This window comes from Tribolium castaneum, chromosome 4 (genome assembly GCF_031307605.1).
Source record: "Tribolium castaneum strain GA2 chromosome 4, icTriCast1.1, whole genome shotgun sequence".
NCBI lineage: Eukaryota > Metazoa > Arthropoda > Insecta > Coleoptera > Tenebrionidae > Tribolium > Tribolium castaneum.
This window is the reverse complement of record NC_087397.1, coordinates 7884636-7903949: the sequence shown is the minus strand read 5'-3', so window position 1 is coordinate 7903949 and position 19314 is coordinate 7884636. Positions and strand designations below refer to the sequence as shown.

General features: G+C 35.8%; 1 protein-coding gene across 3 annotated transcripts in view; it reads left to right on the top strand.

The window, feature by feature from the left end:
• The window catches only part of LOC663761 (neurotrimin), a 47575-nt gene extending 28574 nt beyond the window's left edge, over positions 1-19001 (top strand). The window contains exons 2-11 of one of the 3 annotated variants that reach the window (XM_008203186.3): positions 3132-3229; positions 4501-4560; positions 5943-6150; positions 8837-8995; positions 13006-13134; positions 13188-13325; positions 15425-15574; positions 18045-18119; positions 18171-18260; positions 18417-19001. In XM_008203186.3, the coding sequence (XP_008201408.2) occupies positions 3132-3229; positions 4501-4560; positions 5943-6150; positions 8837-8995; positions 13006-13134; positions 13188-13325; positions 15425-15574; positions 18045-18119; positions 18171-18260; positions 18417-18550 (1241 nt within the window). In that variant the 3' untranslated portion in view covers positions 18551-19001. The other 2 variants (XM_015985379.2, XM_064356247.1) reach the window with 2 other exon arrangements.
• Positions 19002-19314: the final 313 nt, after the last annotated feature.

The window sequence follows — 19314 nt, the reverse complement described above, 5'->3', positions numbered from 1 at the left end:
TTTTAATAAAAATAAATGTCTAATGATATAATTGTATTGCTGAACTTTAGCCTAGATGATTGATTCCTTCTAAGTTTTCCATGACTGATGTGCGAGTTCACATGCACCAAGAAAATGTGCAGGTGTAAAAGATATGCTTAAGTACTTGATGTTAAGTAGCCACTTCACAGTGCTATCCATATTAATAAAGTTAATTCAATCAAGGATAAAATACTATTGATAAATTGCAGGTGTTCAAAATGAGACTTATCAACTTATCATAAAAGCAAACATATTAGATCAAGTGCCTGACTCATAATTTATCATCAACAATAGTTGCCATCAAAAAAGAAAATCCGTCTTTTCTATCTTAGAAAGTTAATTTGAATTTTAGAGTTTATTTTGATCGGCCTGCAGACAGTGCTCCTATACAACCCATCTTCGAACTTAAAATTGCTAATTTTCCATCGAGTATATTTTGAATAAAATTTACACAATCAATTTCAATTACGTGGATCGACAAGAAGACACGTAAATAACTTTGTTATTTACAAATTCAAGTGAATATGACTGCTTCTAATTTGAAGCAATGAGTAAATAGCGTCAGATATTAAAAATGTGATTTTACGTTAGCCTGGACAAAATTAACAACTGCAATTAGAGACAGAGCATTCAAGAGGAACGGCACAGCCGTTAATATTAGTAAGAGCCGAAAACAAGAGTTTCTAGGATGCAGTGCACAAAAGGCACGTAGTTCATTTATACGAAATCACATTTTGCGATGCTCTGTAATGACATTTATTCGGAGTAAGACCTTTAGAACATGAATAACAATGTCATTCTCGGTACATTAAACACGGTCGCTTTTGTCGAAGGTAAGTAATCCGCCATAAGCTTAAATGTCAATATTCGATTTGGGAGACCGGAATTGAGAAATTTTTAAACCAAATGTACGGTGCGGCGCCGATAAGAGGATATTCCTGACTTATAGAATTTTAATTCACGGAAAAATCTATCAATTTGCGTGACCACAGCTGTCATAGGCTCGCAAAAGTGCCTCGCTGGCAACACGATCATTTCAGCGCTGTAATAACTCATAGCCAACTGCGATCATATATCAAGTTATCGTCATTGATTAATCTACTTGAAGGCTTCATGCTTGTTGCCGAAGTAATTTGTTTCAGGGTGGTGTTAATTTTCTTTGCAACTTCATTGGATCCAAACTCGGCCTCGAATCGTAAACAATATAGCGAGGCATTTAAAAACAGCCAACAAGTTTTAATAGATTGCCGGCTGGCTCAAGAACAGATCTTTAGCCACTGTCACCGGTTAATGGCCCGCAAATTAATGAAACGGAAAATCGGCCCCAACACCGCTCCAATAAAAGAAACAAACGCTCAGACACATCCGACCAATTAATTTCGTTCGCTGGATTATAAATCCGGAAACACATTTCACATGATCGTTGTAGATTTGAAATCTTTTTAACGAGTTACAAATTATTGCAAAATCTAACAGTGAGTTCGTGAAACCTCAGTGTTACCCGGAACAAAATCCGACTGGTTAAAATGCTCCACGACAAGTAGTTTTCCAGATATCGAGTTATTTTGATAATTGACCCGGAGCGCCCCGGAGTCGGATGTAAAATTATTCTCAGTTTGAAGACAGTTTTCGAGTTACAATTTTTTACGAGTTTAACTTATTTTAATTATGCAGTACAGAGTGAACTGTCCGGACTAATTTAAACTGATACACGTGGTTTTATGACAAAATTTACAAGCTCAATTAAAACTCGGCGATTAAAAGCCATCAAATATAATTGTAATTTGGTGCATTGATCGTCGTCGGGTCGTGTTATAAAACGAGTTAGCCATCGTTATACCACTTTGTTACTTTAAAAATAAACGAAAATTTTTATGATGTCCTTAATAAATAAACAAAGCAATATTCGTTACTGAAATATTTCTTGGCACCAGACGCATGCTGAAGTTAAGAATCGTAATCGAGCAGACTCCATAAACGAAACGAGTCCTTTTCATTCACTAAATTACGTTATGAAAGTTTCACATTGTTATAGTATAGTGCATAAATACTGAGCGAGAAATTCCCTAAAATAGGTCAAGTCGATAGCCCGTAAAAATAAATGTTTACTCGGAAGTTTCAGATAAAAAGAAAACACCATATCAAAAAATTATTGCCTTTATTAGAAAGAATCTAAAAATAATTTTAAAATTTTACGTTCCCAAGTCGAGAAATACAACCACGCTGATATGAATAACAGGTGACATAAAATTTTCTTTATGATAAGCCAAGTACAGCCGGTGCGTGTTTATTAGAGTTTTGCTCCTGTTGTAGCTACTAATTGCTATGAATTATCGTTTAAAACATTTTTTTAAGAATTTGTATAAAACTGTAAACACATTGCTTTTTTATTGTAAGGGTCAGGCAACAATAAAACTGTCATCTGGTTCTATAAACCTCAGACTTAAGCAAAAATCAATGTTAATTTCCTTTCCCACGACTCACTAAGCATATAAGTTCGACAAACTCCCAATAAAAATCCATTCTCTAAGTGCTTTTACAAAAAATATCATTATTATTCAGTTTAGCAATCTGATGCATGTCAGTAATTGAATCATTATCAAACCACTTTCAATCTAATATTGACTGAATTTTAGATAAGCATGACAATTAAACAGCCATATTTCCAGCTATGTTCTAAATTATGTATAGGCGAGTCATTTCTAAATTTCAAAAGCGGCGTCAATCAAATATCGATTTGAAACTGATCAATTTTCACAATGGCTAGGGTTCCTTTCATATCTTTTCTGCAACAAGCATTGCCAAGTTCGGTACAAAAGTGTAAAAAAATATTGAATATTTAATAATGTTTCCTAAATTGGAATTTTATACTTTGGGAAAGTTGTTGAGGGACGCTAAAAAATTCATTGGAAATCGAGTTCTGATTTTTAATTTTTAAATTAGATAATTTAAAAAATTGAGCCCAGAGCTGAAGGATGTTAAATTTTTTAGGCTTGATGTTCTCGTGCGGTGGCAGGGAACGCAGTGTAGCCTGACATTATGAACTCTATTTCCGCGCGTTTTTATTGTGTTCCTTGAACAGGATGTTAAAAATCCGCCTTTTGTTTCAGACATTCCAAAGTTCACGGGTCCCATTCTGAACGTAACGGTTCCGGTAGGTAGAGAAGCGGTCCTCGAGTGCGGCGTCGACAACTTATCAAATTTTAAGGTGAGCAGTAATCTCATGAATTTATCTCGCTAATTTGCTCCAACACCAGACGAAAAACCAGAGCTGAGCGCCTAATTAAAGAACGAAGTGGAAAAAAAGAGAAGAGAAAAGACAGTCGGTCGTGTCGTAAATTTAAAAAGTGCGCAAAGAACATTTCCTTAAATTAAAGTTATTTACCTGAGGAAGTGACGCCAGGCTACACAAGGACTGTTTCAGGGGCCGTCAACTCCAATTCATTTAAAGAATTCCAAAAGTGCAAATTTGCCTCTCAAAATGCGTGAAACTTCGCTTCTGAAAGCGAATGTATTTATTGCCAGGCGTTAGAGTAATAGACCGGTTATTAACTCTTCGTTAAATAGATGTTCCCGAGGCGGAAGCTCAAATTAACAGTTTATTATTCATATAAGGGAAAGAAATTCAACTTGGGACTTGGTTCCCGCATAACTTCTGACGAAATAATGTGCGTTCAACAAATCAAATTTTTTATAAATATGAATGATAAAATATGGAAGTTAGACGGAAACCGTGGAAGGCATCGCTCTAACAGCAATTTTTTTCATGACCGGAACTTTCATCGTTATCCTGCCAACTATAACTGAAATAAATTTACATTATCAATAATGCCTTTTTATAGCAAAAGGATAACAAATCTCCAGTCCATCTATCTCAATAAAAGAAACAGATATTGCGATCGAGGCCATTATCTCAATCATTTTAATAGACAGACGTGTGAAAGCCATTTTAAATCGCCACAGTATTTACTCCCCGTATCGATAATCCAATACATCTCGCTTTGTATTCTCACAATGAGCATTATGCTTTTATGAGAGTAGTTAACGAGACAAAATGTTTTACCGTACAGAATTTAATAATAATTTCAACAATTATAACGATACTAAATCCATATAAATTTTGTATTGTGCTCGACGCTTTAGGTGTTATTCAATTAATACAGGTTGGACAGTGTAAAATATTTTGTGTGGCTGTCCAAATTAATTAAGTACCTCTACAAATTACTACAAATTTAGTTCACGTTGTTTACTAACTAGAATTATTCATGTGTCATAAATATCGAAACTGATAGCTTATAGAAAAATGCATTTTTATTTTACATTAATTCCATGAATCATTTCGGTTTTTAAAAAACTGCGAACCATATGTGTTTCGTTTGCTGCTTTCTAATCCTTGTAATTGTAAATGCATGGTACTGCAAAAAAAAATTCTGATTCATTTGCGCCTTTTGAAGTACCCCAGATCTGTTATTTTTCCAGATTTCTGGCCCTTCAGACCCTATACTACATTCGGATTACAAGAAACAGCAAAAGTACTACGTAAGTAGTGATGTTTGACAAAAAATGCTTCATTTTTAAAAACACCACCCAATTTACTGTCAGAAAAGCAACAAACTGTTAAAATGAAGCATTCATCCATAAGCAATTATTTTCTCTTTCTTTATATACCTATTTTTAATGAACCATGAGAGCACAGAAATTATTCAGATATGTACGATATCGATCAGTTTGGCTTGACACTCCACAAAATTAGCTGCAAAGAAAATGCCACACAATAGCGGGTTTGAAAATGCATGTATTATACTTGTTTATCGCCTCGCTTTTCTGTAAATAGAGCAAAAACTTGCAGTGTGCTTAATTAAACTCAATACGGTTTTTATCACTGCTTGATAGACAGTAAACGTAGTTTTCCGTTAATCTGTAAACACCCCGTTAGACAAATAAAATGGGAGAAATTAGAGGTAACAGCAAATGAGGCCTTCCTAAACGTTTATTATTTTCAACGTTCCGAAACCCTTTTCTAGAACAAAAACGTTTTTAATTATTATCTTGTTTCCGCATACTGTGTTTACCCATTTAAACATAATTTGCTCCCTTTCCCGTTACAAGAGACCAGCTGTAATCCCGCCTAGAATGTAGTTTCTGATTTCGTCAAACGCACTTATTTTTAAGGTGTTGAAAGCCGAGTTTTCTCCAATTTAATTAAAAATAAGAAAACGGGGAAATTTTTCTCGTCTCGTAAACTGGGAATGCGTCAATCAAGCAACACTGTGACACTAAACGAGTCAAAGAAACGATTTTCTGCTCCATTATTAAAAATGCAACACGATACGACGATGATAAATCCTTTACGATTTTGGCGCACGTTCGGGGATTAAGTCATGCATTGTCTTCCCGATTCCAGCGTGATATTTAAACCCCATGTATCTAAAACCTCGTTACGATTTAGAAGGGGAAGTATTTGGGGTTGGGGTGAGTTTGTTTCACATTACGCATCGTTTATTTAGCAACCCCAAAAATTGATTTTGCGTCAAGATAAAATAAATCCCGAGCGAAATAATTTAAATAAACTTAAAGTCTTTTTTAACAAGCTACCTGGTAATTAATTTCGAATTAGGTGTTAGGCCTTTGGGGAAGTTTTGTCGTAACTGTAATGTTTGAAGAGTTTCATTTACATCGTCTTTATTTTTGTGCAGTGGGACTCGTGTCCCATAATCCCGAATTTATTCTTCGTTTTTAATTAAGGTTTTAAAACGGCTTATGTAAATTACACCTTGGTCCTTAAGTAGGTTTTGGCGAGAAACGGCACATCTATATCAACAGTTATTACAGGCGCTTATTTAATTAAATGCGCCGATGGTGGTTTAGTAAACGGTTGCTAATCCAACTCGGATTGCTAAATTGGTTTGTTCCAATTTCAGGTGGCGTGGCTGAGAGTGGACACACAAACTATTCTCACCATTCACAGTCACGTAATTACGAAGAATCATCGTATTGCGGTCACCCACAGCGAACACAGGACATGGTATCTCCATATACGAGACGTCCGGGAGTCGGACAGGGGCTGGTACATGTGCCAGATCAACACCGATCCCATGAAAAGCCAAATTGGATATCTGGACGTCGTCGGTAAGTCACAGCTAAATTGCCGAATAACCAAACGAACCGATTTAATAAAGGTTTTATGCGACAGCAAACGGACGATGGCTTGTTAAATTTCGACCGAAATCGGAATAAATAAATCCTTAAAGCTCGGTTTGTTAACGGTTACTTAAATTCCCTTCAAAGCAAAAACCGATGCCATTTCTTACTTTGGCGGTTCCTACCCCAGACCCATCACTCTTTCCAAGTGTAAAAACAAATACACATTCAAATTTAAAGGCTTTTTTGTATTTACTAATCAATACAATAAAATAGCAAACTTTACAACAGAGTACAGACATAAGTATTATATATACCTTACTAAATAATATAAAAGCAAACAGAAATGTTGTAAATAACGATTTGATGTTTATACAGTTAATAGTGTCACAAGCAAACATTGCTAAACATAACATGTGAACATATTTTGAAGTTTAATCTTCAATTAGTACAAATATTTCTCAACAAATTTACGTCCGCGTAAATTTTAATTCAGACTAATTACAGTGAAATTTCCCTTAGCGCACACCTCTTCACAACGGAATTTTTGTAGAAACGTAACAAAACCTATATTAAAATTTCCACCTCCTATTAGCGGACACTTCTCCACAACAGTCAATTAAAGATTCCCCATTGGTGTCCGTTGTTGAGAGATTTTATGTATAATTCTTTTTAATCTAGTTGATGTTGGAATTCCTTGTTCCTATGCTCATTGTAGTTAGTTTCTGCATATTTTAACCTCCATCAAATAAAAATTTATTTATTAATAAAACTTTTTTCTCTTTTTAGTTTAAATGAGTAGAAATTATTCCAGAGTTGATGAACAACTATTCTTGAGCAAAGACTATTTAAAATTTCTGAACAATTATTTCACATACAGAGGGTGAATTTATGCTGCTTATCTATGAGTTATATGATTTCAAACCATTGCAAGATTTTTTTTACGTGTAAATAAACAATGCACGTTTTCTCAGAAAAATGCAATGCCGCAAAATTCAGAAATACTTATTATTGTGTTGAAATAGATTGTTACCAAACAAATGTAAAATCTGCAGACTACTTCTGTTTATATGCCCTTTTAAGATGGAAACATAAAAAAAGCTATCTTCTTCTTACTAATGATTTTTAATCATGTTATTTTTATTCTTCTTTAATATGCTGCATACGCTGTAGAAGCCGCTAAAGCATTTTGCTAATTTGGAATATAGCAACATATGTGTAAGCTTGTTACTCCAAAAGTAAACCCGTGCGACTAATTAAATGGCAACTGTGGAAGATATTTTGATTAACACACTAATGACCCTCTGATTTTTTTTGTAAATTTGAAAATTTAATTAGGTCCAGCTTCAATAATAAAAAAGTAATTATTGTCGTATCTTCGTTGTTATCAATATTTTACTAAGAAAGTTAAAATTTCTAAAAACAATGCATACCATCTCCTGTATGTATGACTTCATACAAACTTTTATCTCCTACTTAGCCCCATTGCGCTCAGATTTCCAAAAAACTTAGAAATATCAATTTCCACAAATGTTTCTTCAAAAGTAATATTTTTATATTTAATCTATTGGGGACAGAATTTCCAAAAATCTTAAAACACGTGTTCTATTTTTTTGGCTGAAAGCCCAAATACACCAATATACCAATGTACCATTTTTTTCATAGATACTCGTATTATCTTTACTAATAATGGAATTTCCCACAAATTTTGACACCTCATTTAAATAAAAATCTTAAAACCAAATGTTTCTTCATTTCCAACCGAAAGCCCAAATACCAAATCTCATGAATATGACTTGAAGAAGTGACGGATGCGTTTTTTTACCATAGGGTATTTTCATGGTTAGAAATTACGGATTTTTTATTTAACTCCCTTTGGGAATAAAATTTCAAAAATCATAAAACACACGTTTTTTTCATTTTTTACCTAAAGCCCAAATACCAATTCCCATGAATAAAACTTTAATATTTCTTTTAAAATAATGGATCTTTTTTCAAATTTCAACTCTATTTCTATTTCATCCCTTAGAGACTGATTTTCAAAACATTCCTTCTTATCGGAATTCTACACCCTCTAAGAAACGTAACTTTTCAATTTAATGTTTCTAGATTCTGTGGGTTAGGCTGTGCGTTGCCCATCAGCCAATCAGTCACGGAACTGTTTAATATAATAATAGAGATTAGTCAAAAGCGTTGCTACACCCACATTAAATTTTTTCAAAAATAGTTTTAAGAGCACTTTCATCTCTCAAAACTCCTTTTTAGCTCACATTTATGGCCAGTTGTTAAGCACTCTAATCCTAAAATATGAAAATGTGTACTATTTTCTAATTAATTAAAACTACTTTTCCGACTTTTACCGTAATTTTGTGATAAGAGATCGAAACTAAAAGCTTCTTGACTTAATTACAGCTCATTATGTCCTTACAAATTATTAAATTTGATCTCTGCGTGTTGGGAGTGCACATAATTATGTTAGCTATTCTACAACTAGTCGGGAAAAAATTAGTGTGGGCAATACATCATGATCCTTTGCTGTCATTTGCGCTCCAATGTAATAACCTCCCGGTGAAATATCCAGACGAAATCGCACGGCCATCTATCCGTAAAAAAATTCAGGTCAGCTGGTTTACGAGTCTCCCAGGTCATAATTACGTCCATTTTATGCTTTCAGTTCCGCCAGACATCTTGGACTATCCGACGAGCACTGATATGGTGGTACGAGAAGGATCAAATGTGAGTTTACGATGTGCAGCTACCGGATCGCCGGAGCCGACCATCGCTTGGAGGCGAGAGGGAGGAGAATCTATTCCTTTAGGAAATGGACAAGAAGGTACATGTCATTTGGAGTTATAACAAATCGGGGTATTAGTGGACATATGCGTTTGGTAAGGATACTCTTAACAGGTGGCTGAAAATTTATAGCCACCAGAGAGCTTAATTGTCGGATAGCGACTGGAGAGTTGTGAAATTGGCGTTTTTAGCTCCAGTTGTGGCTGCAGACGAGGGATTTTATTGCAATTAATTATTCTCAATGCTATCGATTTTTATTATTAAAAATTCCAATTGGTTTGAAGCCTCATTAAATTATATTTATAAAAATATGTAGGTATACTATTGGCGATATTTAAATGTAAAACTAAACACTCCAGAATAATTACATTCGGTTATTTTAATCAAATGTAGCATCTCCAATTGCTTTCGATTCCAGTTTATATTTGTTTAAAGCACATTTATATCCAATCCAAATGTACATCACTCATATAATAATAACAACAATTCAAAATGACGATCGCTGTTGTTATTTATTTACCCAGTCCATATGTATGCGAAATGAAAACATTAAAATCCTCGTCATAAAAATAAATTTTTACAAAAATTATGTACATTCAACCTTCGTATCAATTGATTTGATTGAGTGAAATTGTGTACATTTTGCTTTATTACCTAATTTTACTCTCTGGAACAGTTGTATTGATTGTTACACAAATATAAAAGTTATAAAACACCACTATTTCTACACTTTGTGTGTTATTTTTGTGTTTCCACATCAAATAAAAATACTTTTGGGTAAACAAAATATAATGACATGAATTTAATGAACATGTTAATTGAAAATAAAAAAATATTTCGATATTTATTGTTTTAATGCACGTACAGTCAAACTCCTGTCACTCGAATAACATTGCTTTGACTTGAATTTTTTATATTTCATGTTTTTTTGTCTCTAAATCAAGTTTTGTGTAGGTAATTTCTTACAACCAACGTCCAGTACTCACATTCAGTACTCAATTCTACTCGTTAACTAAGTAAAAACGTCACTAAAACAATTATAAATGTCTTTTTCACCTAGTTTTTGAGCAGCCTGTACATGATATTCTTTTATTTGGAAAATTGAATTAAAGAGGTTCAACTATATTTAATAAAAGTACCTACCTACAAATGGTAAATAAAAGTTCTCAGTCCGAAAGTGCTTTTTCTTGTTTTTTGTTTAAAAAAAATTGAAGACGTGACTGTCGCACCTTGGGTTTCGTTTATTGTTTAGAATTTATATCTTCCAAGCGGCTTAATATCGGGTTTGCGCACACGATGGATTAATCCGTCGCTTTTCGTAATATATGCAGGGCATAAACATAACAATGAATGTAAAGGCTGAACATAATGTATGCATGGTTGGTAACATAAACACGGATTCGTGCAACAATACAGACATTTGAGTGGAACGAGCGCGATGATTTAGGACCGGAGCCGGTGCGAGAGTTCCGGTCGGCCGGCCCGAAGTCGGCCGTTCCGCCCTTAGTCCACTCATTTACACCTCCTTCTCGCACCATTACGTTCTTGCGGCGGTGCTTCTTGGACGAGCTATTGTTTAGAGCATTCATTAAGATCGGCGATAATCGCCGCTGCCATAACTTACCAACTCTACCAGCACGCCTTCTTGTTAATGAAGTACTTAGATAGCACAGCAGGAAATTTCTACTATTTAAATGAGTCATAAATAAGCGGTTTTAAAATAGCTTAGAAATAGGAAGGGGTGCTGCTACACCCCCAACCGACCGCTTTGTTTTCCCGACTAATTTCCAAAGCGCACGTGGCGAAATTCTTCCAGGATTCGTATCGCAGCCACTGATCAATTTCCCAACTCCCCCAAAATAGGACCTTATAACAATCTTATTTCCATTTTCCATGAACATACTTAATGTGTATTGCGCTATAACAAATTCAAGAAGAGGCAGAGCTTGGGTCTTAACAAAAGAAATAAAACATAAAAGACATAAAAAGTACCCTTTTAACTCCAGATGGGCTATCTCCGAGACAATTATTACCGAATTATTTCGGTCCTTCATCTCATACTTTCTTGCAAAGAAAATGTCTTTTTCTGAATCCGATAAAGCCTGTAATAATCTCTTTTCTATAGGCGACGACGATCTCAACTTATACAAACACCCAACGCACTCAAAGTGGAAGGAACAAACACAATAGTATTATTTATATGGAAAGGAACGACAGTTACGAAACATAAGTTTGTGTAAACGATACGTGGGTGCATAATGATGATGTTTGATCAATACAACAGAGAAAAAAAATGCACTCCTTACACACACTTCACAATGAAATCCTTATTTTCCCACAAAATAATAAGCAGAGTAAAAATCTACCTTTATCATTAGCAATTCCACAAAAGAATCATAATTAATACGCATCTTTTGTTTTATTATACCCACCAGGAAAAGTATCTCAAAAACAAGTCCTAATTTAAAATAAATTTACTTTAGCGGATCGGGAGGAATTGGATGAGGCATTGTAATAAGACGAGAGAGTAATAAATTATGGGGAAAACAATAGATTTAATAAAACTGCCTGCCACAGGACATTGCATCCTGAACCAGTCTAAACAGGGTAGGTTTATTAATAAATTGACCTCTTATCCATGAAACTGGCTATTTGGCCGCAACCCTATACATTACTAAAACATTTCATTATCATTAGAAAGCCACATAACTTGTGACTTCGAGCCCGTATAAATGCAACAAACCGCGCGATTATCGCACTTCAGTGCAACTCAATAAAAATAAAAAAAATTTTTTCAACTCCTTCCAAACGCTTATTTATTTCACTTGGAAACGTTAATTAACTCCCGAGGATTTATGATTTCAATCACAAAGTGCAAACCATTAAAAATTTAGTCAGAATTATAAATCATGCAGTGACAATTAATGATAAAGTTTAAAACGGGCTTTTGAACTGATGTTCGAAACCAAATGTGATGAAGACACAAATTTGTAACAATTCAATGTCTGCGGTGAATTTTAAATGGGTACAATTGTTACAAAGCTTAATAATAATACAGTGAACTCGATATGTCGTCGTACGTATTAATACATTTTCATCTTATCATCGTGATATTTCGAACGGTTCGGTAGGAATGTAATTACAATTAATGATCACACAGACTGTGTTTGTTTCTGTATATGTAAAAGCGTGTTATAGCTATCCAATTGGCTAAGAGCTCGCGCTGCTTTGATCCTTTGAAGTCGACTCAAACAAACGTCAGGCATCCGTACATCGGTTAAGTGCATTCATTCACTATGCGAATCAGCACAACCAAAAGCCAACTGAAACACCAGCGAATCCCGAAATTAATACATGCTGAATATACGAAAAAAGTTTGGACTCGTATTCGATTTAAATCCGATCAGTGCTAGACATGAAGTTCGCTGAATTAACTCAATTCTCGGTGGACTTGCACTCATTTGCCCCTCAAAAAATAGTACGTACTTGAAAATTTCCAGGTTGAAATATTCGTGGTTATTCCCGGCCGGAAATTCGCCGGTTGTTAATCGGTGGTAAAATCGTCAGTTTCTTTCTAACTCTTTTTTAATTAAAATTTAAATGGTAGCCGGTAATTTATCGTCGTAATTTATAGCAGAACTGCCAAGGCGATAACAAGATAATATTTTAACACTTTGCAATTGCGTGAGGGTGGGTTGCGTGCAGGTACGTGCGTGTAGTGCCCACCAATTACACACATGATCGTGTATCAAAATGACACCATCACTTCAATCATCGCCAACCCTTCACTGAAGAGCAAATATCAATCGGAAGTAATTTTTCGTAGCCACGTCATTAGCCACCACCGATAACGGAACCTACAATTCCTAATTTATTTCGCACAATATACACCTAAAGCTCGATAAAAGCCCATAAAATTTATTGAAGTGCTCATCTAATTATTGGAACGTCGGTAGTTTGGAGTCGATTGCAATCTAAATGGCATTTCGATAAGAGTCTTATCTGCAATTCCACTCCAATGAATATGTAATAATGTGTTGCTTCTTGCAGTTCCCAGCATCGACGGAACAACGTTCAACATAAGTAAAGTGAATAGGCTCCACATGGGCCCATATTTGTGTATAGCCTCCAACGGAGTCCCGCCATCTGTTAGCAAAAGGATCATGCTGAGAGTACATTGTAAGTCTATCGGAAAAGAATAGAGAAGTTTTGTTGAAACTTCTTGTTCCCAGTTCCGCCAATGATCTGGATACAAAATCAACTAGTCGGAGCTATGGAGGGCCAGCAAATAACTTTGGAGTGCCACTCGGAAGCGTATCCGAGATCCATTAATTACTGGACTATGGATGATGGCAACATTATTTCAGAAGGTAATATTTCACGTGTCGATGACCGTAATCTGTTGTTGACCATCGATGATTCATTATTAATGGAAAAAATATTGAAATTTTTTTCCATTCCTTTCCCCGGACAAGACTTTAATAAAAATCGAACGATTCAAAATTAATCTGAGAAGTGGTGAAATAAAATTTCTAGAAAGAGGAAAGCTATAATTTGAGTTTAGATTTCATTTAGATGAATAAACAAAGAGTTATTTCCAGACTGATGTGGGAGCTTATTTTTATAATAAAATCGACTCTGGCGCAACTTCAAAGCAAATCGCTTATTATTTAAAGCGCGTTTGCGGAATCAAAGCTGATGATTCCCTAGGCGAAAGAAGCAAAAGGCAAAAAGTCACCATCAGAGACAATTTTCAAATCAAAAGCTTTGTCAGAGATATCTTATTCAACAAGAGTGTTTTATTCTAACTTCCTACAAAACACGAAAGAACATTACAAAAGGCCAACTCTACTGCGGCGAAAGCTCGATCATGCTCGATCGAAATTATTTTGTAACATTATTCAGAGTAGAGGAAATAAATTTCCGGTGGTTTGAGTCAATTCGTGGAATTATTCAGCTCTTAAGAAAATAGTCTCGGTATCAAGCAGTTTCAGCCGCGGAGCGTCAATGCGAATTATTAAATTTCGCTGATCTCACGTGATTTAGGAGGAAACTTCACCAATTATTAACGTTACCGTAGCTTTGGATCGCTTACGCCATTGATCAGAAAAACTAAACCACTACACCCAAGTTAGTTTGTGCGGGAAAGCCCAATTAGTGTTGTTTAGCGTGATAAATATTTCGTTAAACACATCCCATAATTCGTCACATGATGATGAAGCGCTTTGGAGGAGCAGGTAGTTCGGCAAACACGAAAAGGGTTCGGTAATTCCTGCAACACCTAATATGTTACACAAGCAAATCTCATAGTAAACAAGAGAATATCTTGTTATTATACCAGATTTAGTCGGCGAAACGTGGCAGTGTTAACGCTAATCATTTCTCCACGTCTCCGAACACCACGCTATTAACTAGCGTATCTGTGGAAGTGGACACGCGACTCGCTTTTAAACTAAAACGTCCAACATCGTTCAGGTGTTATCACACGGTCAAAGTTTCTACTAAAGTCTAGCTTATATCTAATACGAAAAGCGCTATCGTGTGGTGCCTTCAAATTATTGCTCTCAGGCACGGCTCCAAAATTAAATTCGCTGCGAGTACCTATATCATAACACTTACCGGGAACGAACTACCACTAGATATTTATCGTTTTAATTATTATTACCTACAATGACTACTTTCAAATTAACTGTTTTCTTGAACAGTTACGAGAATCTCTGCCAATCTAGAAATTCGGTTCTTCATCGACTCCAGCACGTACACATTTTTTTACGTTTGATCAGCGAGATAATTTCGTCAAAATAAGAAATTCTGGAATGGTCCAGTCGCAGTCGTCAAATCTTGTTCGGTCAGATATAATCTGTCGTGAAATTGTCCCAAAATTGGCCATCATCTATCAAGATGAAGTGGCTCTCAAATGAGAAAAATCGTTTATGATTTCGAAGAAAATCGAGGCGAGAATTTGTATCGCACCGAGGAAACGACCGTTTCAAACCGCGTCCAAAAAATATGGCACTTATTGGCAATGACGTTCTCGACCCACTATCACCCCCATTATTCTGTAAATGTGGAAGAATTTCGATGTGAGTCGCTGGCATGAATATTTCAAATGATCGAGCGACATCACCGTTAATGAACAATTCATACGAACCGCTGGAAATTTGAACACATATCTGAGATTCAGCAAACGTTTCTTGGCCGATCTTTAAGAGCAGTCAAGATTGCAACTTCGAAGCATCCTCAAAACTTTGCAGTAATACACCGGCCACTTAACAATATTCATTTACGCTGCATGTGAGCAGCTACCTCACCATAAATAACACAACTTTGATAAGAGGGCTTGAAGCAACTTTGATCATATATTAAGAACATGTCGGGGGTAATCTATTTATCAAACTTCGTACAATTTAGGTTTGATTTAGAGAACGAATTCCGCAATATTTCTACCTGTATCGGTTTTTCGTTGCAGGGGCGAAATATGAGCCGGTGTTAGTCGATAACGCTTACAAGGTGCACATGAAACTGACCATTCGATCCGTGAGCTTCGCTGATTATGGATCATATAAATGTGTGGCGAAAAACTCACTTGGAGAAACAGACGGAACCATAAAGCTTTATCGTAAGTATAATTTCTTTGCTCGTGCCTTTTTTATCTTTCTAAATCTCACAACACTTTTATCATAACATATTTACAACATTTTACGACTTTCCTACGCGAAACACGGCCAAAATAATAATAATAATAACAATAATAATAATAGGATATTGTGGTCCCACTGTCGCTACAAAAGCTCGTTTTACGATTGAAATTGTACAGCTTTGGCTTTTTTCACACCCTCTTATATCGAACCTTCTTTTTTAAACAATATAAAGCTTCTCATAATTCAACAATTTTTTAGATTGTATTAATCCGCGAAAACAGATTTCGTAAAATCACTCCATGATGTTCAAGGGCGGCTTGAAACGATCGAGTTTAGATCACTGACTTTCTGAAAGGATATTTGATCCGACACAAAAAATGTAATACGTTCTGCCATATACGACTTTAATCCCGGCGTTTAAAAGTGAAATCAGAAAACTTAAAGCTGTTTATACCCAGGCAAAGAGTAATAAAATCTATTTGCAAACACTACAAAAACTTTTACGCCGCTTAAACTAATTCAAAGTTTAGCTTTAAAGGCTAATTTCCAGAGATGACTTTTGAAATTCGAGCGCATTATTTGTATGGGAGCGCAAAGTGCTGTCAATTATATTTTTCTTCCTTCATTTGCAGTCTCGCACCGTAATGGAAAGCCATGAAAAGGGTGGCCCTTCAATTCATTAATTTTGTTTTCGTTTCATGGTGATAGTACATATGGCATGTTGCGAGGGTGACTTCTATCCATTTTAATCTATGGAAATGGAAGCTTTCATGCTGTTTTTTGCAGCAACGGGGGCAGGGACTTATCATCCCCTGCAGTTATAATTAAGAAACTGAAAGTACCTCCCAGTGCAAACAAAAATAACTTGAAAGCTGCTACTTGTAATTCTACTTCCTTTTCCAGTTCAATACGTCTGGTGAATTGAAATAAAGACGAGAAATGTTCATACTAATTAGGAGGGTGGAGCGCTTTTAAAGCCGATTTGTGGTTTTTTTGATAGCAATCGGGGAATAAGTTGTTCCTTTTTGCAAAAATATTGGTGTAATTAATGCCGGTGCCTAGTTATTGCTGTTGGAAAATTTTAATTAAAATTAGTGTATGTAGATAAACGAAACCAATTAGATAATCTTTTGTGATTAGAGAGTAGGTAAATGATTGTTTGGTAACATAAGTCGGCGTCGCTTATTGATGTAGGTAATTGGAGCTTAAAAGCTAAATTACAAATTAATATTAAACATGAGAGAGACAAGATCATCAGTAAATCCCCCATTCGTTACCCGTCACACGCAAGTTCTCTTGAAACATCCAAAGGCGGCAAATCCTGTGATCCACGTGCGAAAGCTCCGTTCAAATATCATCTGCTGATCATCTCACCACAATGATAATTCATGCCTCTGATAAGATGCTATGCATGTACCTGACATGTGGAAAGTTCTTTCCCTGCACTCCTCTCGTCCGCTTTTCACAACACTACGATGACAGACGCCGAGAGTCGCACACACAATGCCTTCTACTAAATCGTACATTCGATTTCTATGAGTCGCTTTATCAGATTGATGGCGAACCATACCTGACTTGAAAGACTCCAACGGTGTTCCCTTAATAAAAAAGAAATGGCAAAGGAAAAGCCTCGATGTCCGTTTTGGAATTATGAAAAGAAACTACTCTGACCGGCATAAACACACAATTAAGGACAGGAAATTTTGAAAGGAATCGCGATTAATCAACGTCGAAAACCGCCTTCAACAACTTCGTTTATAGGCCCAATTATAATTTGCCTCAAAAGCATACAAAGAAGTTCCTTTCTAGAAACCAAACTAAGATGCGACAAATTCGCCGACTTTTTAAAATTTTTCGTTTTTCGTTAAATATTCCACAGCACTTAAAAATATCCGCAAGCAAACAATTATCAGAGATTAACCGACAAGTTTTTAATATTTATGTTTCAATGTTTGTTAACTAACAGCTACACGAATTGTTTCTGCATTTTTGTTTAAATGTTCTTATTTATTTCTTTAGTTCTAGTATGAACAATTAAGGCAGATTTTCCCCATAACGTGGCACTAAAGATGAGTACAAAATTGTACTAAATTGGGATCAAAATAATTTTCTCACCTAAATGCTTTGTGAATTTTCTGAAGGACTGCTCATAAATTGAATATTAGTGCTTTTGAGGCAACCGCTTTTAAGGGATTTTCTTTTAATAAAGAAATAATTTAAAGTTTACAATCTCGTGCGCGGTCTCCACAAATCGTAGCTTTTAGCGCCTAACAAATTGTTAATTGTGATAATCTCTCGGCTTAGGATTTAAACTTTAAACTTATGAAACTTTGAGTACCACTTTACATCAGCGCGAAGCTAATAAATCTGGTCCTTTTAGCCATGTTGATCTCCAGTGAAGTTTAATAAATAGCTCCTTCAAAATATTAAGTGTCGATCAATTTGCAGACATCCCATCACCGTCGACACAAAAAACTACAACTTCAACAACAGTGTCTCCTATCAACTTATCACTCGAAAAAGGTAACAACTTAGCCTACCCAAACATAGTTACGACTCTCTTTTTCCAAGTAGACACGTCAAAACAACACAGCCGACCGAAGGAATCGGCCCCAGACCCCGGCACCAATGAAATATTTGATCCTGAAACAACAAAAGAAAGAGGTAAATGTGCGAGACATGCTCGAATTTATGTCTGTTTTTCTTTCTCCTTTGCACCGTTTCACTTGGCATTATGTCCTTTTTATTTGCTTGTAAATGCTAGAAGGACGTGTAGAAAAACGGGGCACCATGCCAATTTAATTTCTATATTTCACACAGATCTACGTCTAAGGAGTAACCCCAGCGAAACGAGCCAAGACCACAATATCCATGATAGCTTCTTCTTCTCGGCAGCAATCAGGCCCTGGATGAGTTGCTTGTGGCTTGTCATGATTGCTGTTATTTTCACCTGAAGTGAGGGTACCGTGTAATATAAATGTAATATATCGTTGGCCTCGAGTTATTTTTGTGGGAAAATTGAATTCCAGTATTATTTGCATTCCGGTTAGTTCCAATAACAGTCACGTGTAAATAACTAAAAACTGTAACAAGTAGCCCCATTTTTTGTTTCTAAGTAAACTAGGATTAAGCTGAATGTTAAGTGAGGTATTTTTGTAAATAAGTTACTCCAGATGTGGCGGTAGTCGGTTAAAAAAGTTAAATTGAAACGCCCAGGTTTTCCTCCTCCTTTTGCAATAACTAAATGTAGAGGCTAGTGACCAGCCTGTATATTTGTAAGGACTCCTATGTGTTTTGTGTACATATGAATTTCTTGACTGTTACAGAGTTGAGACTGAGAGTTATTTTATTGTACCTCTTTATGTTGGAAAATCTGTAATTCTTTTAATAAAATCTTCTAATTTACACTATAGTTTTCATAACATCCCTGTTATCTCAAAAATGATAAAAACTGCGCCTCCGCCAGATTGCCTTAATAAAATCATTTAGCAGTCGGTGGTGAAAAAGCCTCGTCGTCTTAATCCCTCTAAGCATCAGTTTCCGGCTAGCAGGCGGTTTCTTGCGGCCTTCGAGGCGAATCTTAGCGTGTGCTAATGAAACCCTCGGTGTAATTAGATGTGTTTGATAGTGTGGCCCTTGGAGTATATTTAGTTTGACGGAGGCGGCGTCGAGGGGAAGTGACCTCCAGCCACCGCATCCGGACTACATTAGCTTATCT